Consider the following 25754-nt stretch of genomic DNA (forward strand, 5'->3'; position numbering starts at 1 on the left):
AGCCAGCCAAGAGTCTTTCAATTCTTGTTTGAGGTATCTTTGCCCATTCTTCCTTACAAAAGTCTTCCAGTTCTTTGAGATTTCTGGGCTGTCTGTCACGCACTGCTCTTTTAAGGTCTATCCATAGGTTTTCAATTATGTTGAGGTCAGGAGATTGTGAAGGCCATGGCAAAACCTTCAGTTTACGCCTCTTGATGTAATCCCCCGTGGATTTCGAGTTGTGTTTAGGATCATTATCCATTTGTAGAAGCCATCCTCTCTTTAACTTCAGCTTTTTCACAGATGGCATCAAGTTACCATCCAAAATTTGCTGAAATTTTATTGAATCCATTTTTCCTTCTACTCGTGAGATGTTCCCTGTGCCACTGGCTGAAATACAACTCCAAAGCATGATTGATCCACCCCCATGCTTAACAGTTGTACAGAGGTTCTTTTCATTAAATTCTGTGCCCCTTCTTCTCCAAACGTACCTTTGCTCATTCCGGCCAAAAAGTTCAATTTTAACCTCATTGGTCCACAGAACTTGTTTCCAAAATGCATCAGGCTTGTCTATATGTTCATTTGCAAAGTTCAAACGCTGATTTTTGTGGTGAGGAAGTAGAAGAGGTTTTCTTCTGATGACTCTTCCATGAAGACCATATTTGTACAAGTATCTCTTTATAGTGGAATAGTGTACCACAACTCCAGTGTCTGCCAGATCTTTCTGGAGGGATTGTGCAGTCAAACGTGGGTTTTGAATTGTTTTTCTCACAATCCTGCGAGCTGTTCTGTCTGATATTTTTCTTGGTCTTCCAGATCTTGCTTTAACTTCCACTGTTCCTGAGGACTGCCATTTCTTAATTACATTCCGGACAGAGGATATTGACATCTGAAAACTCTTTGCTATCTTCTTATAGTCTGCTATCTTCTTATAGTCTTCTCCAGCTTTGTGAGCGTCAACTATTTTCAGTTTCAGTTTTCTAGACAACTGCTTAGAAGATCCCATGGTGCTGATTGTTGGGGCAAGGTCAGATGAGTCTGGGCATTTAAACCCTTTGAGATTGACATCACCTGGTCTTCCCAGACGATGATTGAGAACAATCCATGACACTGGCAGGTCTCAGCCTTGCAAAGGGGGCAGTGCATGCTATAAATTGCATGGTGCCCAAACTTTGTTTTCTGTAATTCTGAAAGTTTCAATGATGGAAATAAAATCTAACTTTTGTTGACATATTATAATCTGTAATTTGATGCCTTTTGGGGATTTTTCCATCTTTCCTTGGCTTCTTTATGCACATTAATACACATTTTTACCTAGGGTGCCCAAACTGTATATAGAAGATGCTGATTCCTAGTAGGACTACCACCAAAAATGAATCTACTTCAGGCCCCTTTCATGTGGTCATTCCATCAGTTAATTTTTAAGCAGAACAAAAACAGACTGCATGGAATCCCTATGGGTGATATGTAGGCGGATAGGTGTTTGTTTACATCTAGGCTGTTCATATTCATCGCACTGAATGCAATAAGTTTGCATTCAGGTCTGCTTTTGTGGCCCTGACCAAATGTGGTTTGATATAGACCGACATACGTCCGCTTACATCTGGCAACCCATAGTGATTCCATGGGTATAGTTTTCCTCCATCTGCAGATGCCAGGTAACTCCGCTTTCCATTCCTATCCAACTCAACAGGGGATAAACCAATGTATGCCCTGCTGAGATGGAATAGAGGGCATCCATGGGAAAGGGGCCTAAAATTCAAATGTGGCTACACACTTATAAGCATTCAAATGGTCATTTGGGGCAACCACAAATTGAATATAAACAATTTACAAACCAGAGACCTCCTTTTTAACTATATAGAGAGCTTTTGATAAATTTCAGCTTGGCCATGGCAGAATTTTGCATATCAATTCTGACTAACCAATTGCATTTTTGATCAATATTTTTAGTCAAATGCAAAGCACAGAACAATGCTATGTGTGCTGGATTCAATATTTTAATGATGAATCGCTTGTTTATGATCATGATGGCCATCTTTAAATTTAAAATTGTACTAATGGTTTAAGTAGTTAAAAGTATATCAAAGGTTAAAAGAAGAATTCTGATGTTAACAGCAGAACAGGATCATAGGATTGGTTCAGATTTATGAAGAATTAGCTTAACTGTTCTCATTATTTTGTCGACCCAACAAATATCTGTAAAATATGACCCTAACATTTCAACTTTCCCTCACCGTTTTAGGGCAGATACTTTTTTGGGTGATTTCTTTTTCAGTTTGGGAAGAGATCGGTCCTGCTCAAAGCCTTCATTGTCCAGAAGTTGTCTCATAGCTATGTTGGCAAGCTGCTCCATTAATTTAAACGTCTCTGTGATGTTGAGAAAGACGGAGAAGAAATGTTCACTAGACCGGGTGCTGACTTTAATCATGTCAGGAAGAAGCAGGGTGGCCGTCTTTTCCAGCTGCGTTATATCCACCCAACGGATCACCAGCTTGGCTGAAAGGGAAATATGACAGCATGTCAGACGAAAGAACATCAGTGTCTGCCTGAAGTTTATCTCAGTGACAATTTTAATTATTAGCAAGGGCCTAATAGCATGATCAAAATAGACCATGCTACTGCATCTTCCTAAGTTTTGTTAATGAAGCACTCTGTATAATGGATTCAAGATTCCACTATGTACAAGATGGAGCAGTAACTTTAAAACAAAAAAAAAACAAAAAAAAAAACCCTCCCCTCTAACCTAGTTCTCCTTGTTGAGGAAAAAATATTCAATATAAAAGAACATAACTGTCTATCCAAACAGTAGTCGGCTCTCCATGCTATATAGGACTCGGTCATATATATTGATTCTTCACGTGTGCACTCAGTTTTAGCTAGAGACTATATAGCTATTCATTGCATAGCTTAAAGGACAGGCATGTCAAAGAAAGCTCAAATTAGAGAAACAATTATTACAAAACAACAAAAAATGCAACATGGTTGCAAGATAAATTGCAAATAGGCTTATATAGTAGTCTTCTACAAATTTATAATTTAAGCCAGCCTAAAGGCTAACGCCTCATGAGTTTATAAGCATAGTTTATTGACACTTCCTCCAGCTCTTCATCTGAAAGCCTGTACCTTCGTACGCATATAAAGCTAGAGGAAGAGTCTTTAAGAGCCTGGCATTGCACCCACAATCCACGAATTGTGGGTGCAAGCTTTGTAGGCTCCAATGCAAAAAAATAATAAATGCATAATTTTGCCCTGCAAATATGTGTGCATTTATACATTTTTCCTTGCATATTTTTCATTATCCTTTACACAATGAAAGGACCTTCATGATTTGGGGCTTTCCTTGGTTATCAAGCAGATCAACCACATACACGGTAACGTACAAAGGCAGAGCATATACATAGGCAAATTTAGGAAAATTATGAGAAATAATAAAAATCGGCAAAATAGAAGGTAACTGAAAACATGCTAAACCCAAGTTCTTGTTGGGGTTTCAGGCTGCTGCAATGACCTTACACTTTATTAAGGCTCATGCATACAGATGTAAATATTAGGTGCATGGGCACACAGCATAGAATATACCTGTAATTGTGGTGGAGCATGGTGGAGTGAAGAGAAAGTGAATATATACAGCTTGTGGAGCTGGCATTAAAGTGCACCTGTTCTTGCCCGGTTACATTTTTTCGTTAACTGACAGGTACATTTGCAGTGGTGCATTTAAAGTGTACTAATGGATTATAAAGTTACAAGTGTACTAAAAGTTAAAGAACAACTCAAATGTTATCAGAGGAATATAATAATCGGATTGGTCCAGATTTTTAAATTATCTGTTATTTGCCTTTATTCTACCTCAAATTCTATAGGTATTTTTACATTTGTCTATCTTTATCAGAAGCCTGTAAATATATTTCTATGCATGGGAAAAATTCAGATGTTCTTTTGCAAATAATAATTTCATGCAATGATTGACCAGAGTCCATACAACCTCATAGGCACCAAAGTGGCTGCACTCATTTGAAACAATTTATGTATAGGCATTTTTTTTTTCAAATTACCTTCTTTTCCGAGCAGGAAGGAATAGAAACAAAGGTGATTGATGCTCAGGTACATCCATCCTTGCCGGGGAACTCTGCCCTTCCAGTAACTGCAGGAGTAGTAATTCACTAATTTCTCTTCATCTGGCATACCAAAAAGCTTGTGGAACTTTACAATCGCCTCTTTAAACTTGTCTGTATCATCATCTTCCTTAACACCATTAATTTTATTATACTCTGCAATGATACCCTATAAAAAAAGCAATAGCTGTAGATTAGTTCTATATATATACACACACATACACACAGTGCATTGCGAAAGTATTCAGCCCCCTTGAACTTATGGACCTTTTGCCATTTCAGGCTTCAAACAAAGATATAAAACTGTAATTTGTTGTGAAGAATCAACAAGTGGGACACAATCATGAAGTGGAACTAAATTTATTGGATATTTCAAACTTTAACAAATAAAAAACTGAAAAATTGGGCGTGCAAAATTATTCAGCCCCCTTAAGTTAATACTTTGTAGCGCCACCTTTTGCTGTGATTACAGCTGTAAGTCGCTTGGGGTATGTCAGTTTTGCCCATCGAGAGAGAATGAAATTTTTGCCCATTCCTCCTTGCAAAACAGCTCGAGCTCAGTGAGGCTGGATGGAGAGCGTTTGTGAACAGCAGTTTTCAGTTCTTTAAACAGATTCTCGATCGGATTCAGGTCTGGACTTTGACTTGGCCATTCTAACACCTGGATATGTTTATTTGTGAACCATTCCATTGTAGATTTTGCTTTATGTTTAGGATCATTGTCTTGTTGGAAGACAAATCTCCGTCCCAGTCTCAGGTCTTTTGCAGACTCCATCAGGTTTTCTTCCAGAATGGTCCTGTATTTGGCTCCATCCATCTTCCCATCAATTTTAACCATCTTCCCTGTCCCTGCTGAAGAAAAGCAGGCCCAAACAATAATGCTGCCACCACCATGTTTGACAGTGGGGATGGTGTGTTCAGGGTGATGAGCAGTGTTGCTTTTACGCCAAACATAACGTTTTGCATTGTCGCCAAAAAGTTCGATTTTGGTTTCCTCTGACCAGAGCACCTTCTTCCACATGTTTGGTGTGTCTCCCAGGTGGCTTGTGGCAAACTTTAAACGACACTTTTTATGGATATCTTTAAAAAAATGGCTTTCTTCTTGCCACTCTTCCATAAAGGCCAGATTTGTGCAGTATACGACTGACTGTTGTCCTATGGACAGAGTCTCCCACCTCAGCTGTAGATCTCTGCAGCTCATCCAGAGTGATCATGGGCCTCTTGGCTGCATCTCTGATCAGTCTTCTCCTTGTATGAGCTGAAAGTTTAGAGGGACAGCCAGGTCTTCGTAGATTTGCAGTGGTCTGATACTCCTTCCATTTCAATATTATCGCTTACACAGTGCTCCTTGGGATGTTTAAAGCTTGGGAAATCTTTTTGTATTCAAATCCGGCTTTACACTTCTCCACAACAGTATCTCGGACCTGCCTGGTGTGTTCCTTGTTCTTCATGATGCTCTCTGCGCTTTAAACGGACCTCTGAGACTATCACAGTGCAGGTGCATTTATACGGAGACTTGATTACACACAGGTGGATTCTATTTATCATCATTAGTCATTTAGGTCAACATTGGATTATTCAGAGATCCTCACTGAACTTCTGGAGAGAGTTTGCTGCACTGAAAGTAAAGGGGCTGAATCATTTTGCACGCCCAATTTTTCAGTTTTTTATTTGTTAAAAAAGTTTGAAATATCCAATAAATTTAGTTCCACTTCATGATTGTGTCCCACTTGTTGTTGATTCTTCAAAAAAAAATTACAGTTTTATATCTTTATGTTTGAAGCCTGAAATGTGGCAAAAGGTCGAAAAGTTCAAGGGGGCCGAATACTTTCACAATGCACTATATATATATATATATATATATATATATATATATATATATATATATATATATATATATATATATATATATATAGTCATAAATAAAACTACCTGTATTTTTCCTTTAACAAATGTGGTGATATCATTTTCATTTTCAAAAATGGAGAGAGTTTGCAGCAAGTTTACTTCAAGCCATTCCCAATGCTCAGTCACCTCCCTCCGAGAGCCACCTAGGTACAAAAGATTCAAAATTATTGCATCATCTTTGTTGTCACATTTGTTAATAATGGAATGTGTAATTGTGCATGCTAAATGGGGCTGATTGATTAAATTTACTCAAATGTTTTATCTTAATAACAAATGTAGGCAGAGTAAAACAACTGTATCAAAAAGCCCAGAATAAGAAACAGACTAAGGCTGGCCAAACATTATACAAATTTTCTTTCACTACATAGTTGAAGGTAAATCTAAAGGAAATTGAATAAGAAAATTGAATACTGCCTGGCCAGCCTTAGTTTTTCCAAACCTAGTCTGTCAGTATTTAGGCTTGATGCAGCCCACAGACAAGACAATCAATCGATTCAGCTGTTTTATTTGGACACTGATCCCAGAGGAACAATTAGACATTAAGGCCCCTTTCACACACAGTCTGTTCAGATCTGCCTGTCAGTTTTTTTTGGCGGATCTGAACGGATGCCCCATGCATCTCTATGGGGCATCGGATGTCAGCGGAGACATGTCTGCTGACATCCGATCCCTCAAAACCGGACGGATGGATACCCTATTTTCCATCCGTCTGGCGGATCGGATGAGAATGGACAGACGGTCCGTTCCCATCCGATTCCCTCATAGAGAAGAATTGGGACCTGGCAGCTGTGTCTCCGCACACAGCGCGGAGACACAACTGCCATCCGCCTGCTCAGCGGGGGATCGGCGGATCGATCCCCCGCTGAGAAAAACGGAGTCCGCCTGACAGACTCCGTGTTCGAAAGGGGCCTAAGGTTGACTTAACTATTTCTGGGACACCCTCCACCTTGCCTAAGATTTCACCTGGCATTTGGATTACATTCACAGTGGCCATATACAAATCAAGAGGCCCTCGATAAGTAATACTAGTGTGGTTGGCTAAATTTATCTGCTCCCGCACTCACCCCCAGGGGAAGATTTAATTGGCGGCCCCCTGGCTCTTAAACTTCCATCTCTGGTGGTTTTGATGTTCATGAACTATGGTCCTTTTTATGTTCTTGAACTCCTGAAGAAGTGGCTTTGGCCACGAAACATGTTGAGTGTGGCCCAACTGTAGGTTTGAACCCGGAGAGTTGTATCGCATTTTACAACAAGGGTAAAATAATGTCACTGCAGTTGAGCCTCTTGAACTGACCAGTTTTTATGTATTCTTAATGCACTATTGGTTGTCACATTTCTCTAGTAATATTATTTGTAATAAAGAACTTTGATTTTATTTAACGGTTTATGTTTTTTGACGGTACCAAGAAAATCCTGCTTGCCCCACTCACTTTTCCCATCCTCCCCCATCCCCCTCCTTCCTTGGCCAACTTTGGCCTAGCAAGTCTACTATGAAATAAGATGAAGATTCCTTGTTCATACAATATTTTTAGGGAGCACTGACAATCTATAGCCAATAAGGTTGGTTTAACCTGCACACTCAGAAGGCAGCCAGGTTGTGCCTGCACATTTTTCCACTCTCTGATTTGTTTAGGTACCCAAGGATTGAGTCCTGCAGACTTTTAAGTACATCAAATATGCACTTAGCTGTTAAACAGCTGTAATGGTCAACGTCAATATCTTCATACAAGGGCCAAATCTGTAGTCCGTAGAATACTGCGCCTACTATATGGAGTAGTATTACTACACGCCATACCAATTTTTAGAAAAAAAACCTAGAGAATATAATGTGCAGCTTACCACAAGCAATAGTCCAGTACACAAGGGAGTCTGGAGTCTGATAAAGGATGCGATAAGGTGCCACTCTTGCACTTGAGTCCAAAACAACATCAAGTGTCCCAACTAATAAACCTGAAAATGAATAAGGAATCCATAAGCAGCAATCTCGACTTGGAAAATAGTAATAAGATATCAAGTCATAGTTAGTAATAATAAATCATGCTTATTAAACCAGGGTCATTGGAATACATGGAAAACACTGAACTGCATCTCATGTGAACGAACTCTAAAACCATACAGTGCTAAAATAAAACCACAAATTCCCAATATGATGAATGTACACAAAATCGTAAACACAATATACATTAGTAGTACAAAACCTCCGTGTGGTTCTTTTAACCTAAAATTATGTGCAATTTATCCATGCCAACCACCTCAATAGGACCAGCTAGGACCACTTTGGATATAGTAAGGGGGGGTTAGAACTGCTGTCAGGTTTTTCTTTTTCCCCTTTTTATTTACTTCCTGCATTATATATGCAACAGGAATGGAGAGGATACCTTTTCAATGCAATAGCCTCCTAAACAGCTGTTACGGGAACAAGCGCCCCCTTCGCAAGAATTACCCTTTACTGCTGTTCATGTTAATACAAAGTGAGAGGACTATTTGGTAAGGTGAGTGCCAGTCCTATTGAGGGGAGGCCATAAAATAGGGAGGTTGATTGCAGATATTTTTGGAATAATAGATTAGGTTAGGATTTAGTGAACAATTAATTGGGTTATATGTGCATTTTGTATTTATTTAGTATTTTGTTACGGAACCATGGTGGATACCAAGATTAAATACCTGAACATGAGTCATTGCCTAAAGAAATGAGCTCAGTGTCATTTTGGTCCTGTGGATTTTGGGTTCCTATACAGATTCAAAAGAGCCTCCTCACAGACCAAGTGCTACATGTACCCAAGCTGGTACATTTGGATGCTTGGATGAGAACTTCTCCACTCATCTTGTGGAGCAAACCCCTTTGGATTTATGGAAAATGAAGCTCCATTATTTCCACCTACCACATTAACAGTATTTGACTGCCCCAGCACCAATCACTGCATTGTGTGAAAGCAGGGGAGTGTGAAATGCTCCCCATTTCTCAAACTAAGAATTTTCAAGGGGGCTGCAAAAGGGTATGGCCCAAGGACTGGAGGGACACAACTATACACTGGATAGGTTATTTAGGGGTTTTATTTTTAACAAAGGCCCACATTGTTTTGACCGCAAATTCTAGTCGGCAATGCGACCTGGCGCCTGGGGTTTGTCGAATTGGGGTAATAACTTTACACCTCTAAAACCCATTTAGCGCCATCGTGTGGGCAAATATGTTTATATAACCTCTATTAGCTTAAATAAAAATAGATGGACTAATATAATATTTAAAAATCAGAAAATTGGTTCATGAAAGGTTTGAGGAGCACAATGAGTTTGCAGTGTTGACTTGGTCTTCAAATTCTCCAGATCTCAACCCAATTGAGCATCTTTGGGATGTGCTGGAAAAACAAGCCTGATCCATGGAGGCTCCACTTCGCAACTTCCAGGACTTTAAAGGATTTGCTACTGACGGCTTGATGCCAGATACCACAGCATACCTTTACGAGGTCTAGTAGCGTTCAAACCTCAACCTGTCAGGGAGGTTATGGAAGCAAAAGGGGAACCTACTCAATATTAAGTGGGCGGTCTTAAAGTTATGGCTGATCAGGGCATATGATCAATAACTGAACCTATACATGCAATGTGCAACTACTGTATGAGCAAAGAGCAGTGCCTCATAGCAGCCGATCTTATTACAAGACACTGTGGTCAGATGGGTTACTATACTGTGCACTACCATATAAAAAAGGTTCATCTGCCTGGATGGAACAGTATAACAGCAATGCCTGGAAAGCAGTTATGCCTTTAGTTCATAATTAGAGTGTGCATGTTTGTATAGTTTACATTTTCAGCAGGGCTTTTTTTCTCAGAGAATAGGTGCAGGAACTTCCCCTTCAAGTTACTTAGTGTCTCCACCCCTACCCACCTCTGAGCATTAGCCCTTGGTTCCACCCATACCCACCTCCGAGCACTGACCCTTGGTTCCACCCCCTACCCAGCTTCTAGTACAGCCCCTTTTAGAAAATATAGAGCCAAGTATAATTTTGTAGTGGAATGTATGGAATTTGGTTAGGACAACAAGAAAAGCAATAAAATAGAACCCCCACAGCCAGTAGGAAAAGATTCAAGTGTCATAGACCAGGGAAGCAGATTATGGGAGACGTTATAAACTGGGAAGGAGTCATTCACTCCTTAGACCTGTGCAGTCTGAAAGCAACCAGCAAACATTTCCGGGTTCTGGTGTCACTTTGTTGTCATGCTGTCTGTGAAAAAGGGAAGTGTTCATTGGTCATAGCTCTATAGTACAAAAATCACATGCAGACCACATTGCAACACTGCTTTATGAAAAATACTCCGAAGTGTAAGAAAGCTCTACTATTTAGTTATTTAAGGAAAACTAAGATTCGGGTTTCCTGTCATTTCAATTGGCCCAAGAAATTTACAGTATATTACATTTTAACCCCTTCATGGCCAAGGTCAAAAAATTCTTAAAATCCAGACCCAATTTGCATTTTTGACATGCATTAGTATAACTATATATTATTGTAACTACTTAGTATATCCAGGTGAATTATACCTTGCTTTTTCAGGACAGACTGGGCTTTCATTTGCTGGTAAAATGTTACTAGATATCTCCTGATTTTATATTATGAAAAGAAAAATAGAGAAAAAAAAAAAATAGCAAAATAAGTTCTCCTACTCCTGACTATTACAGCAGTGCACCATTTGTGTGCGTGATTTGTTCTCTGTATGGCCAAGTAGGACCAAGAAACAATAGTATGCATTTTTTTTTTCCCTAAAACATACTGCCACTGACACCTACACCTCCATGGTCAGTAACTGGCACACTGCCACTAACATTCACTAAACTATTTTTGTTTTTCCCCCATAGATTTTCTTTTCCTCTCTAGCAAGTAGGAAAAGTTACAATGCATCTTCTCCTGCTAGGGGACCAGTCTGTTTCTACTCTTCACATTGGAGGAACAACATTGGGGTGAGCTACAAGGTGAATGATCACTGTTCTAGCCAATCAGAGGCTATCACAGCAATCTTGTGATCGGATCCTTTTTCCCTGGATCCTGTTTGTTAGTACGAGACTGGGGAGTGCGCTCCCAGCACAAACACTAGAATGCATAAATCACCCCATTATTTGTACACTATACATACCGACTTTCTAGTTCACCCCCTACTGCACAGATTGAATTAGCAATTTTAATTAGATAATTTACCATCTGCATACATCGACTTGTCATTAGTTTTGTCACTTTAGCTTTGGATACCCTTGGTCACGATCCAACAATGTAATATTCATATTTTTTGTTTTTATACATTTTATTATTGTGATTTCTAATAATCAGAATTGGCATACTAGTATCTACACCAATTTTAATTTTTACTTGTGCTTAATGTATTGTTTTTCACTTTTATACCTTTCTTTTGAATAATTGTTTAGATATGGTTTATTATATACTGTTGTGTATTATTCTCTTTTAGATGGACATTGCTACTATTGAATTACCTGTAATGCAATTTTATCACTCCGTTTTTCCCCGCCCACTGAATAATTGCCCCCCGGTATATCTACATGCGGCTCCTATCCTTCCCTGTTACGCTTGACAAAGGTGCGCGCATGCTCTGAAACGCGTTTTGTTCCTTGTCCCCTGGTGACGTCACATGCTTTCTCTGCGTTGCGCCCCAACACACATACCCAGAATGACTAGGTACCTGTCGGCTATATCTTCCTGTCCTGACGGCATGCTCTCCACCTGGATTGGCGTGCTGGACGCTTCACCTGAGGGAGGATGTTTATTCTATATCACAGATGAGCCTTTACCCTACTCATATTATGTAAGTTGGCAATTGTCCTTGCAGTTATCCCCTTACAATAAAAATGTTACACTTAGAGGCGCTTTTCTGTTTTTGTTCCATCATTTTTGTTCATTGGAAGGCATATATGTGTTGCGCAGGTTTAAAGCACAGTTCCTGGATGCTGCATATGGGTTACGTGGTTGTGAAGGGATTAAAGTGGTTGTAAACCCTTACCATTACCCAGTGAAGTGACTATTCTAAGGTGATACACAGATTAAACAAATCCAGCTACACAAGCTGTACCTGTTTATCTGCAGTCTTCTCTTCTCTGCAGCCCTTTAGAGGCCAGAATTTACACAGCTTGTCTGAGCTTCCAGAAAACAAGGGTTGGGGAGCTGCAGTTACACTCTGCAGAGCTCAAAGTGGAACTTCAATCTCCCAATCAACATTGAATATTTTTAATCCTCATGCTGCTAGCATTAAATAGATAGGAAAGTATATCATAGTTACTTGTTTTACACTTTTTTTTTTACATTTCTTAAGTACTTCCTGGTTTCCAGGCCTATGCAAATCATGTCATACACCCCAGGAGTCTTTGGGAGGGGAGGGGAGGGGAGGAGGGGAGGGGAGGAGAGGAGGGGAGGGGAGGAGAGGAGGGGTTTCCTGCATACAAATATGAGCTAAGGGCAGATAGATTCCAAGAAGTAAATGCTACATGAATCATCTGCCCTTACACATAAAGGCCTCAACCAGAAATGCTGGGGTGTGTTTTTCAAAGTGATTTGTTTACAAAATAAAGCACGAAGCCATGAATGGATGGGGGAAGTTAGCTTTATATATTAACAATTAATTAAATACAATTCAATGATTGCTGATTGGAGGGAAGGGACACCTCCCCTTTTCATACAGCAAACAGGAACAGAACTGAGGAAGTCAATCACAGGCAGTGTGCTGGAGCTCCCTCCCCTGTCCTCTTTTTACCTCTTGGGCTCAGAAATGACTCATTCTGATAGAGGAACTAGGCAGCAGAGAGATATGACATCCAGTGCTCTAGACTGAGACAAGTTCACAATATAGAGGGATAAACTCTGTTCACATTTCATGTCTGAGATTTACAACCACCTTTAAAAAGGTAAATACACAATAGGAAGTATTTTTTAGTTTTCTGCTTCAAGGGCTTGTTTCCACCACATGCATTAGGCTGAAGTTCCAACAAATAAACAAGGTAAAATGCATTGTTTTGTATTGACGCAGTTCACACCAACATGCTTCATTGTATGTGCACTGTAAAAAAAAAAAAAAAAATGAGGCAGGCAGCATTGTATTGCAATGCAGCACAGGTTGAAAGAAAGTAATGCAAGTAAAAAAATAAATGAAAACCTCAGGGTATGCAAAAACACATCAAAGCGCACATCACCAGTGCACGTCAAACACATATGGAACTGCTGTGTGCACTGCGGTGTGAACCTGCCAATAACAGCAATTCCAGGCAAAGCAGCAAATGTGCTAAAATTCTAAATTTCACTAAATGTACCTTTCACAGGATCTATTACCATGCAACAACCTACAGAGATCCCAAAATACCCTTCTGGAGCACCATGAGTGCATTGGAATCGGAGGTCACTTGCTAATGTATGTTGACTAGCTTTTCCTGAACTACAAAGCTCCCATCCCTTTCCCCATCTGCACGCCATAAGGGGGTAGGTGTTCTGTAGTTCAAGGGAAAGAGGAGATATGTTTATATTGGTTATGTAACAGGAAGAGTATGCAGGCCAGTTGTGAATTTCTGACAGGATCAACAAGTATTTTGGTCACTTGTTAAGCAATCATTGAGCTAAGGCAAAGGGTCATTTGTGTTCGTACTTACAGAACGTACCTCTTAATTACATTCTAGGGATTCCATGTATACATGTGATCATAGCCATACGATTCATGCTATGATAGATTACAAATCTGATATGATATAATTGTATAGTGTACAGTATGATGTCATTTTACACAGGCTAGGCAAGCTTAGGTCAGGTAGGGGTGACATACCAGTAAGATACAGTAAGTAAGCTGGCCATTTGTACTAGACTTTCATTATAGGTTTACTTTCTAACTTCAAGCGGACCCAAGCATACACAACAAATTAAAAGTCTAGATAGAAAGTTTAAAGTGATTCTGCTTATAAAAAAAAAAAAAAAACAACAGACAAAAAGGTTAGTCAAACTGGACATAGGTTATGCTCTTCTAATATGTCCTTATCAACTACGATCATGTCCACATATGGTCAATTACGTCACCCAGGAGACCCCCACCTTTTGTTTATAACAGCTGTCATCCATTGACTGACATGGGACTACATCGCTGGACAACACGATTGGTGATGGATGTACATTCTGGAACATTTTTTATTTATTTATTCTTTAATTAAAAAGGACTTGTCAAAAACTGTGTGTCTTTATTTACACTTTACATTATTGTACCCCTAACATATTCATATAGGGGTAGGGAAGCTGGTATCTGGGTGCCACTTTTATTTATTTTTTTTTTTTAAGAGGGATTCCAGATTCTGATAAGCCCCCTTCCCACAGACCCCCACATCTACCAGACCATGGTTGTGGAGAAGAGGCCCTTGTCCTCATTAACATGAGGGTTCAGGAAGGAACATGCTTGTTGCCCCCTAGTCCCTTTCCTAACCTGCATGCTCAAATGGAAGGTGTGGATTTTTTTTTATTGGGGGGGGGGGGGGTGACTTCAGACATTTTTTCATTCTTGTATGGGGGTCACTCCTTAAAATTTATGCCAGGGTCTGAAAGAATTGGACCTCACTTTGGTCTGAGGTGGCCCTCACTTTTTTTTTTAAATGGGAGGGGCCTAGTATGAATAAAAGGAGGGGACCCTATGCCGTTTTGTTTCTTTGTGGGAGTCCCCCATTAACATCTATATCAGACCTTCATCTAGAACAGGGGTCTCCAAAGGTTCTAAACAAAGGGCCAGTTTAAGGTTCTTCAGACTTTAGGGGGCCAGAGTGGCCAGTGTGAGTAAAAAATGCATGGGGGGGGGGGGGGGAGTAAAAAAAATAATAAAATAAATAACAGTGCCTGTATTCAGCAGAAGAAGAAATAGTGCCCCGTGATTGAAATTAGTGGGAAGGAATAGTGCCCCATGATTGGAATTAGTGGGAGGGAATAGTGCCACATCATTGTTGTCAGTGGAGGAAAAATGCCCATTGTTGGTGTCAGTGAGAGGAATGATTCCCCACTGTTGGTGTCAGTGGAAGGAATGGTGCCTCCATGTTAATGTCAGTGGGAGGAATAGTGCTTCAAAGGCAAGCAAAGGGCCACATTCGGCCCACGGGCTGTAGTTTGGAGACCACTGATCTAGAATAAGGGTTTGGAATAGATTAAGGCCCCTTTCACACAGGCAGTCCATTCAGATCCGCCTGTCAGTTTTTTTTGACGGATCTGAACGGTCCCCCCATGCATCCCTATAGGGCATCGGATGTCAGCGGAGACATGTCCGCTGACATCCGATCCGATCCGATACTGTCCATCAAATCTGGACGGATAGAAACCCTATTTTCCATCCATCCAGCGGTTCGGATGGGATCGGATGAGAACGGACCGACGGTCCGTTCCCATCCAAATTCCCCCATAGAGATGTATGGGGCTCTGACAGCTGTGTCTCCGATCCCCCGCTGAGATAAACGGAGCCCGCCTGATGGAGCGGATAGTGTGAAAGAGCCCTAAGGGAATGAATCCCCAGCCGTTTGTTTAGTAACAGAAGTAAAGTAGCTGGGAGCGGTCCAATGCCAGCTATGTATTAGTATTATTATATAGGATTTATATAGCGCCGGCAGTTTACGCAGCACTTTACAACTTGAGTGTAGACAGTACAAATACAATACACTTTAATACAGTAGGAATCAGAGGGCCCTGCTCATTAGAGCTTAAAATCTAAGAGGGAGGGTCAAGAGATACAAGAGGTAATAACTGTGGGGAATGGGCTGATGGAGAAAATAAAAAAACAGTTTTTAGGTGGATGCCAGATAGGTTTCTCTGAAGAGATGTGTTTTCAGGGATTGTCTGAGAATAGACAAAGTAGGAGATAGTCGGACAGATGGGGGTAGAGCATTCCAGAGGATGGGAGAAGCTCGGGAGAAGTCCTGGAGGCGAGTATGGGAAGTGGTTACAAGGGAGCTAGAGAGCAGGAGGTCCTAGGAGGAACGAAGAGAACGAGTTGTTCGGTATTTTGAGACCAGATTAGTGATGTAGCTGGGCGCCAAGTTATGGATGGCTTTGTAAGTTATGGTTAGTAACTTGAATTTAATTTGTTGGTTGAGTAGCAGCCAATAGAGGGATTGGCAAAGAGGGGTAGCAGACACAGAGCGGTTTGCAAGGTAAATGAGCCTGGTAGCAGCGTTCATTATGGACTGAAGGGGGATAGCCTTTTTAAAGGGAAGTCAATGAGAAGGGAGTTGCAGTAATCGAGACGAGAGATGACCAGGGAGTGGATTAGAAGCTTTGTGGTATCATTGGTTAGGAAAGGACGTATCTTGGAGATGTTGCGGAGGTTGAGGCGGCAAGCTTTGGACAGTGTGTGCAATTTAAACACTTGTTTCTTTCTAAAGGCAAGTTTTACTGTAGAAAGTTGTATACTTTGCACAGATGCTCTACTTCCTAGGCAGGTTAAGGGTATCCCCGAAGCATATTTAAAAATGCAAAATTGCATTAAATATGTTTCACTTGAAGCAAAAAATAAAAATAAATAAATAAATAAAATTCTGCTTCGCACTAAACAGACTTTTTAAAATGTATTTTTGCTTCGGTACATCTTCCAGGGCAGTGCCCAGCCCCACATGACTTGACAATCCCTTGCCTAGAAAATGGCAATTATTTTAAATTTCAGAACCTATTTCTCTAAATAATCTTTATTTTCACATTTTCAACAAACAAATGTGCAGAAAGAACAAACAATACATTAAGTAAAAAAAGGTAACAGATTAAAGTCAGCTATTGAGGTGGCATATCACACAGAATCAAAAGTCATGTTTATATCAGACAGTTTTAACAACATGCAGAGTGTGCCCATGGGCCAAACAGAGGAAAAACCTCATTCAATGCCGGTTCAGATAACCGGGTCCAGTCCCCTGGGAAGCACCCCCGCAGTGGCCCAGTGGAGACATGACAGTCAGCAACCTAAGACACTCAGCATAGTTGCCACCCGTACTACACACTAAAATATTAACCAGAAGAGCATAGCTGAGACAGAAAGGAAGAAAGAAGGCAGTGCTCCTAGTGGAGTCGCCAAAAGCTGAAATGGAGAGAGAAAGAAGAAGAGGAAAGTCAGCCTGGAGTATGCATGGACCCCGCGGAGACACTCTCCGGGGAGGAACACCGGTTAGGGAAAAGCACCACTCATCCCCTAGCGATCCACCCTGAGTATCCTATGTGTCAAATCTCCTCCGAGTAAAAAATCCACCCAGCCCAGATATCCATGAAGCGAGATTGCATCCCCCGCAGGGAGAACACCCTCCTTTCAGCTTCCATAACCAAATTAACTTCCCGTTTCCATTCAGCAATGTGGGATATGTGGTCTGCTTCCAGTGCTTCAGAATGAGGCACTTGACGGCATTCAGCAAGAACGGGATAACACTACGTTTCTATTTCTTAATGGAAGAATGGGTGTCATGAAAAAGGCATTGAAGAGGGGTGCGGTCAGGAGGGGCGATAGCCAATTTCTGTGTCCAGGAATGAATAGCGTCCCAGAAGGGTTCCAGGGTCGGGCAGTCCCACCATATGTGGAGGAATGTACCCTCCACCATATGTGGAGGAATAACCCCTCCAGCAATGTGGATCAGAATTAGGAAACATCCGTATCAGGTTAGATGGTGTCCTATACCAGCGGGATAGAGATTTGTAGGAGGATTCCTGGATTCTGGTACTGATAGGAGGAGACATGAGCCAAATGTAAGATTTTAGTCAACTGCGGAGGAGAGAATTCCACTCCCAACTCTCTCTCCCAATCCAGAACATAATAAGGAACTGTGCGAGAGACTGTGCCAAGAACCAATTTATACATATGTGACAGCAGATGTCGGGAATTCGGAGGATGGGCAAACCACCGTTCCAGAGGGGAAAGATGATAAATTGGGTGGGGCGCAGCAGGGATTTCAAAACCTATTTACATCAACAGTAGTAGTGTTCACCAAACCTGGACTGTATTCTTCTAAGTGTCTCCTAATACCTCTACGATTAAGCCCAATGTGGGTGAAACCTGCCAGAGGGGCATGAAGCCAAGTTTTTCATTCACCTTACATTGGAGTTGAATACAGTGTGCGGCGATATCTGCATGCCATGTTCTAAGTATGTAACTGCCTGGGTCTCATCAGCTTCCGACAATTACTGTAAATTAAAGTTCTGGACTGCCCCAGTGGATAGATTTAGAAAAAAGGTTGGAACTTTGATTGTTGAGAGCCACGGCACAGAGGATTACAGCTCCTGAAAATGAGTAAATAGACCCCTCACTGTCCCCAGGCCCTGCTGTTGAACTCTTGGAGCTCTGGGAACTTTTATTTAATTGCTGGGAGCCACAGCACCTCAAATTACTGTGCATGCACCCAAAGGTGTTTGACAAACCCCCTCTATGCCCCTGGGCCCCTGCTGAACTTATGTGACCTGGGCCCCAAAGAAGAAGCCGCCTCTACTCCCTACCAGTGGCCCTGTGTGCCATATGTATGTTTACAATCGTTGTATGACAATGGTCACTGGCTCAGCCTAAGTAAGAGGACCCGACCAAGCTTTGAAACGTTGGCAGCTTGACCACCTTTGTGACATGTACTCACAATGAATTTTGAAAACGCATCTTTGGAGAGTGGATTACTTTTTTCTCTTTAAGCCGATTTACTATAGGATTTGAGAATGTTTACACAATAAATTATGTGAAGTTTCACTTCAGTTATTCAGTCATGTAAAAATCCCCATTTACGTCTTTCTTCTGCATGTGACTGTATAACTGAAGTGAATCTTTATACATTTCATGGTATAAAATCCTGTAGTAAATCAGGCAATTTGAGTTTGCCTATGCACAACGCTGGTTACTGTGGTTATTACAAGAGAACCCCCTGAAGTTACAAACTTGGGACTTGGTCCAAGCACCACCATTAGAACAGCTCTTCATGGGATTCTTCTTTAGGGATGGGTGTGTTTGGAAGGATTCCCTGCCCTGCAGCCACATGTATACATACCCCTGGATATAGGGTTTGGCGATTTTGGGTATTACATAAACCATCAAAGACATATTAATAAATATGGAATCATCAGACTTCAGGTCAACACAATAAAGACCCCAAGTTTCTATCGAAATAGGAACAAGAATTACGTAAGACTTTACCCAAGCCCAAAAAGATTGTATTCTCCTCCTTGTGTACAGGGCCACAATAGTAAAAACATACCAGGAAAATATAGTTACAAACTCTTGAGTCGGTGGTATAAAACAAGGTCTAAAACAAAATGCACCCTCAAGCCTTTCCTCTTTGTTGGAATTCAGAAAATGGAAGGAGCACTTTAAATCAGCCATTAAAACTCTCTCCAGGTGGTCTCTTGCAGATAAGCCAGCTATCTATCGCCTACATAATATGCAAATCTCACTCAAGTGTTAAAAAAATTCACTACATAAGCATCTTATAAATGCTGCAAGAGCCTGTATTCCAGTTCTTTGGAAAAGAGGGACCCACCTATCATGGCGCAATGGCATGCTAGAGCTTCTGATATACAGCTAGTGTAACATTGCCTGCTTAATGGACCAATTAGAAAAACACTTTAAAAAATGGACGACCTGGCTGATGTACAAGGACTCCTTAGCTGCATCCAGTACTCCTTGATTTGGAGTAAACTGGCATTAGCTCTCAGTTGAAAGAAGGAATCCCCCGCTTTTATTTACTTTTTTCTCTCTCTCTCTCTCCTTGTCTCTCTTATTCCCCATAAATACTTTCTGGACAAGGACAAGGAGGTCATTGGTCATTACCATTGGGAAATCTAAGTTATACTATGCAATGTACTGTATATGGCTAGACTGAAACATATTTACTGGCTCACAGATCAAGTGTATAATTGGTTCACATTCTGTACAAAGCTGGGATATATTACATTTTCCATGACTGAATGTTCACCTTATCTTTTGGTCGAAATAAAAGTAGCGCTTACTTCAGAAGAAGCCACTGGAAATTTGCCCAGTGGATTGCCTTGCAGCCAGGCACACAATCTCAGCCACACTTTTCCTCAATAACCAGTCTAGGGGGTGTTGTTTTTGTTGTTTTTATTTTTGGAGAACTTGGATAGGGTTGAAGGAATTTGATGGGATACTCCAAAAACAGAACTATATGCAGGTTTACGACAGTGAACTTCTTTTTGTAAAGCTGAAGCAGAAGTCCTTGCATATAGCAAACTGTGGGCTTGGCTTGCAGTAGAAACCAGTAAAAGTGGAGCTTAAGCAAAAGTCCTTGCATATAGCAAACTGTTAACTGCTTCTATTACAAAGCCAAGTTACCAGCACACAAGCTTCTTCCTTTTGGAGCAGGGGTCTCCAATCTTTATAAACAAAGGGCAAATTTACTGTCTTCCAGACTTTAGGGGGGGGGGGGGCTGGACTGTGGTCAGTGGGAGTAGAAAATGCCCATTGTCAGTGGAAGTACTCAATGTACCCTTGTTATTAGTGGGAGGAATAGTGCCCCTTCAATGGTGTCAGAAGGGGAACTAGTTCCCCCTCATTGATGTCACTTGGAGGAATGGAGCCACATCATTGGTGTCAGTGGGAGAGAGAGCACCTTGCATCAGTTGAAGAAATAGTGCCCCAAGAGCCGGATAGGGGCAAGCAAAGGGCTGTATCCGATCCTCGGTGGCAGTTGGAGACCACCGCTTTAGAACAACAAGAACAGAGTCCCTTCACAGAGAACTAGATACTAAGCTCTTCAGAACACCAGTAAATGTTCCCTTTAGGGAAACACAAAGCTGACTCTAGCAAAAGGAGGGATGGCAGCAGCCCAAAAGTCTATAGCAGGGGTGTCCAAACTATGGCTCTCCAGCTGTTCAGGAACTACACTTCCCATGAGGCATTGTAAATCTCTGACATTCACAGACATAACTAGGCATGATGGGAATTGTAGTTCTTGAACAGCTGGAGGGCCATAGTTTGGACATAGCTGGTCTATAGGATACCAATTGACACCTTTTCTCCAGTAATACCAGACTAATTCTTTAGCAGACAGCCCCTTAGTCAACTCTCTGTAGCTCAGCATCCAGGCCCTCTGGTCGCCCACCTGAGGCCTCACGAACAGCGAGTACATGGGATTGCTGCTCTGCAGGGCAGTAGTCCTAGGCTGGACTGATCCTCTGCAGGAAATACCCAAAAGCTGAGTGTCTCAGCACCCTTCAGGGCCCTGCTCCTTGGGATTGGCCAGGGTTTTATACATATATTCATACTGCCATATGCATAGCTTCACACCTATGTTCCAGACAAATCTAACAGTGCTCTGGAAAGCAGAGAACGCTATCAGACTGGCAGGAGCTGAGAACACTGAACTGACCTAATTAATCAGATGCACTAGTTACATTGAGCCCAGCTGATTTACCTAACACAATACTGCAATTAAAGTCACGCTGGTTACAGTGAGAAAAACTAAAATTTACTTACAAAACACAACCAGTTCCACTGAACACAGTGGGGAAGATTTACTAAAACTGGTGCACTCAGAATCTGGTGCAGCTGTGCATAGTAGCCAATCAGCTCCTAAATTTGACTTGTTCAATTAAGCTTTGACAATAAAACCTGGAAACTGACTGGTTTCCATTCAGAGTTGCACCAGATTTTGCACTCTCCAATTTTAGAAAAATAACCCCCAGTGAGTCAGCATTAAATCCAACTAATCCTAGCACCTAGGAGAGTGCTATATAAAGAATTAAAAAAAATAAAATAAAAATGGAATCAATAATAGGTGTCTTCATTTAAAAGAATCACTTATGGCAGTATGGATCTGATCTGTCCCCACCGGCTCTGTCCCATGAGTGATCAAAGACTGATCGCCCAGTTCTCAGGTCTGCTCTAAGCAGAGAGCAGTGACTGTCGGTCACCACTCTCTGCTCTGCACATGCTGCGCTTACTGGAGCCTTGGGCTGTGGAGGGCACAGGAGCAGTTGGTTCAGGCTCTCAATGATGCGCTGAGAGCCTGAGTCAGCTGCCGGTCAGGCATCTGGGTAGTTTGTCATTATTGTCGGGATCCCTGCAGAGCTAGGAGTGGCTCTGACATCTGGATCACAGAGTGCAGAACTAAGCAGACTCCTGTGACCCACAGGAAAGGTAGGACCAAAAGAGCTTATTATTATTATTATTATTAGCCGTTATCCTCATCCTTTCTTTGCAATTTCGTGAGTTGTTGACTCAGAACAAGTATGTAGGTCAGGGTCCATTTGCTTATTTTGGATCAGTGATTTACTAATTAGTGAAGGATAAGAATGCCAATCGTAGAGCTGGCTCCCTTTGTATTCTGATGTCATGGCCTTCCTCACATGTAGTCATAGATGTACCCTAAGTATGTAATGGGCTTTCATTTACACATTAGTAGGATGTGGCCATGTTCACATATAGCTATAAGAATGACTGCACAACCATGACACAGTTTTTTTGCTGTGACCATTATCAAAATCAATGCCCAACTGGCCATTGCCCCGGTTGATTAATGATCAGATGAGAAATCAATGTTGCGCTAAGCATGGTTATCATGAAAAATTCCCCGTCCCTCTAATGTTTTTGTGAAGAAGCATATAACAGTCACACTGCTACTTTGTGTCAAGCATTTTCAAGAATATTTAAAAATGAAATAAATCTTTTAACCAGGATCAAGAAAATTATTATTTGTCAAAGTATAAAAACAGTATCCTCCATAGCAGTAAGTGGCTGCAAAGAGGCCGCAGGAGATAAGCATTGAAGTGCAACCACTGATAGGAAAAAAAAAAGGTAAAAATAGGATTTAAAAAAAAAAAACAAAAAAAACAAACAAACAGTATTGCTTTTAGATGATTGGTGTTTTAGCAAACAAAATGTCATCTACTTCAACAGAAATAAGCGTGTTTAATGAAATAAAGGGATGTACCGATGAATAAGGGACACATGGCAAAAATAGCTATAATAAAATATAAAATTCAGTTTTGAATAATAAAAACAGCTAAGGCTGGAGTAGATTACCCACCAAAAGACAATGACTTTGGTTGACACAATAAAGACCAATAATGCTGTGAGAAGCATATGTAGCGAACAAATACTGCTCCATTCACCTAAATAATGAGCAGCTCAGCCCTCCCCTCCTATTCTCCCAGGAAGTGACGCCGGGCCTAACCAGCCATGGAGCCTGGAATTGTGAAAGAGCTGACAGAGAACCTGGACAGAGCTGGTAAACAAAGGATCAGCCTGTCACATAAAAACAATGTTCTATCCTGCACCAAACATGTGCTGTGTCATTTTAAATAAACACCTGCCTTTTGCAGACAAAACCACACACAAGAAATGCCTGCAATGAAGGAAATATTGTGTGTGTACACCAATATAAATATATAGCTATATTCCTGATTCCATTGGCCAGCTCTCTGGGCACCATGTCTAATACACTTGAAAGCTTTTTCCCATAGACTTTTCTTGGCTTTGTTTTATTTTATTTTTTATTTTTTTAAAAAGGTAGGTTGCCAGGTTTTTTCCCCAAGCCCCGTTCAATTGCTGAGGTTTGGGGCTGATGTGATAACATGTGTACAAACAATTTGTACACACATATTAGGGCCAATTTAGACAGGAGCCAATTAAAAGGGGAGCTCCAGACTCCAGCTACACTTACCTGTCCACGAATCCAGCGGTGTCTTCACCCGACACCCGAGCCGATTTTTCAATCGGCTTTTGGGTGCTGTCGCCGCCATCTCAGCTAAGGGAAGTCTAGCGGTTTTACAGCCAGTTCCCTAATGCGCATAGCGCTCTGCCAATGGCCCGGCGGAGGGGGAAAGAGGAGAGGGGCCGAACTTCCGGCTGAGTTTGCCGTGTTGAAGTCAGCTGAAAGTGGGAGTGGGTACCTGTCAAAACCAGGTACCCGCTCCCCCCGAAAGGTGCCAAAAGTAGCAGTGGAGGGGGGGGGGGTAAGAGGAAAACGGGTGGAGCTTCCCCTTTTGGGTGGAGCTGCGCTTTAACATACCATCATGCCTACACTAAAGCAGGGAGTAGATGCAAACTCCATGCAGATAGTGCCCTGGCTAAGATACTGAGATATGAACCAAGGATGCCATTGCAGCAAGCTACTGTGATGCATAGAATAATAATAATAATAATAATAATAATAATAATAATAATAATAATAATAATAATAATAATAAGTATTTAATTATATATAAAAAAACTTTAGTGTTCTAAAAAAAATACATGCTAACCTTCAATATAATTGATTGTACATATACATATTATATATATATATATATATATATATATATATATATATATATATATATATATATATACATACATACATACATACATACACACACACACACACACACACTTTGTTAGTGTTGTGAAAATAAAACACACACATTGTTAGTGTTGTAAAAATAAATAAAATGTATACATTGTGTGTGAAGTCCTTACCAGCCAGCCCTCCTCCTCCTCTGGTCCCATGCCCCTTCCTCCTCTGCAGTATGAAATAAGGATTGGCCCTCTCGGTGATCCATAGGGCGTTTGCCAGCAGCACTTCTTCTGGATGGACCCACATGGTCAGGGACAGACAGATCTCCTGTGTTATGCTCCCTGGAAGAATTCCATATAGTAGAGGGGACAGAAGCAGCAGTGTCACAGCAGAGGATAGAGTTCATAGATCAGCATCTGCATCCTATTTGACCCCAAAGCACAAGAAGGTCTTCTTGAGTCCAGGCTGAGCTCCAGGACACCAGGGAGGGGAGAGGAGGAGGTCCAGACACCTATGTCAGCACATAAACAGGCACATCCTGGGACTTGCACCTACAAGATCCAACCAGCAGACTGCTCTGTCATCAGCAGATTCTTTTCTTTTTCCAATAGTTGTGCTATTTTATTTTATCAGATGGGCTCACATTATTGAATGACAGCTGTGACATCTGAAATGTCAAGATGGTGACACCTATGGCAGGGATCAGCTGGAGCTAGCACTGATCACTGATCCAGGGAGGATATCCATCCAGTCTTCCAGATCCAGTACACAGGCAGCAGAGGATAATGGGCACCACCAGCAGGCAGACGATCAATAGTAGCTATGGCTGTGATCAGTGCAGGGGTGCTCTGTCCATGGTACCACCGCCAGCATAACAATGCATTAACCCCTCCAGAGCAGATAGCAGCACCTCAGTGATCAGAGGTTTGCACGAATGAAAGGGGAGGAGAGAGGAGACAAGAGGCAGAGCCAAGCTGAGACTAATGACATCAGCATGTGAACCACAAGGGACTGACAGGCTGGAGGCTGAGCCAAACACAGCAAGATTATGCCTGAGCAATGCTACACTACACCTGTACACTCATTCACAGTTCTGCCATAACTGGCTGAGTCAGAGGAATGTTACAGGACATATACAGTAAGGTTATACATAGAGATAGAAGAATAAACAATACCCACAGGGCCCAATTTAGAAATAAAGCCAGATTTGCATTGTAAACCCCTAATGTGCCCATGTGCATGAATCCTTTAGTACAAATCTGCCCCTGGACGCACAGAATTCTATGTTCTCTAAATGCAGCTAAACTGAACGCATGTAAATGCAGGCACAGCATGATATATACAAATCTATGCATTTATATGTGCTTAGAAAAGCCCCAGAAAAGCATTTAACCACAGGTTAATGCCCAAAGCGAATAAGGCCTTAATGAGTATTGTTTAATTCATTCATTCATTTTGGTTAGTCTTTAGGGTTCTGTTTTAAATACATTTTGCCGTTGTCCCTTTAATTT

At 41.3% G+C, this 25754-nt stretch overlaps 1 protein-coding gene across 1 annotated transcript in view; it reads right to left on the reverse strand.

Annotated features, from left to right (window-relative positions):
* Positions 1-25179, reverse strand: part of TBC1D9 (TBC1 domain family member 9) — a 58047-nt gene extending 32868 nt beyond the window's left edge. The window contains exons 1-5 of the mRNA XM_082257453.1: positions 24426-25179; positions 7842-7952; positions 6027-6145; positions 4035-4263; positions 2217-2478 (exon numbers count right to left, since the gene is read on the reverse strand). Of these exons, the coding sequence (XP_082113579.1) occupies positions 2217-2478; positions 4035-4263; positions 6027-6145; positions 7842-7952; positions 24426-24549 (845 nt within the window). The 5' untranslated portion in view covers positions 24550-25179. The remainder of the gene's footprint in view (positions 1-2216; positions 2479-4034; positions 4264-6026; positions 6146-7841; positions 7953-24425) is intronic.
* Between the last annotated feature and the right edge of the window lie 575 nt (positions 25180-25754).

This window comes from Pelophylax lessonae (genome assembly GCF_965119305.1).
Source record: "Pelophylax lessonae genome assembly, chromosome: 1".
Classification (NCBI taxonomy): Eukaryota; Metazoa; Chordata; class Amphibia; order Anura; family Ranidae; genus Pelophylax; species Pelophylax lessonae.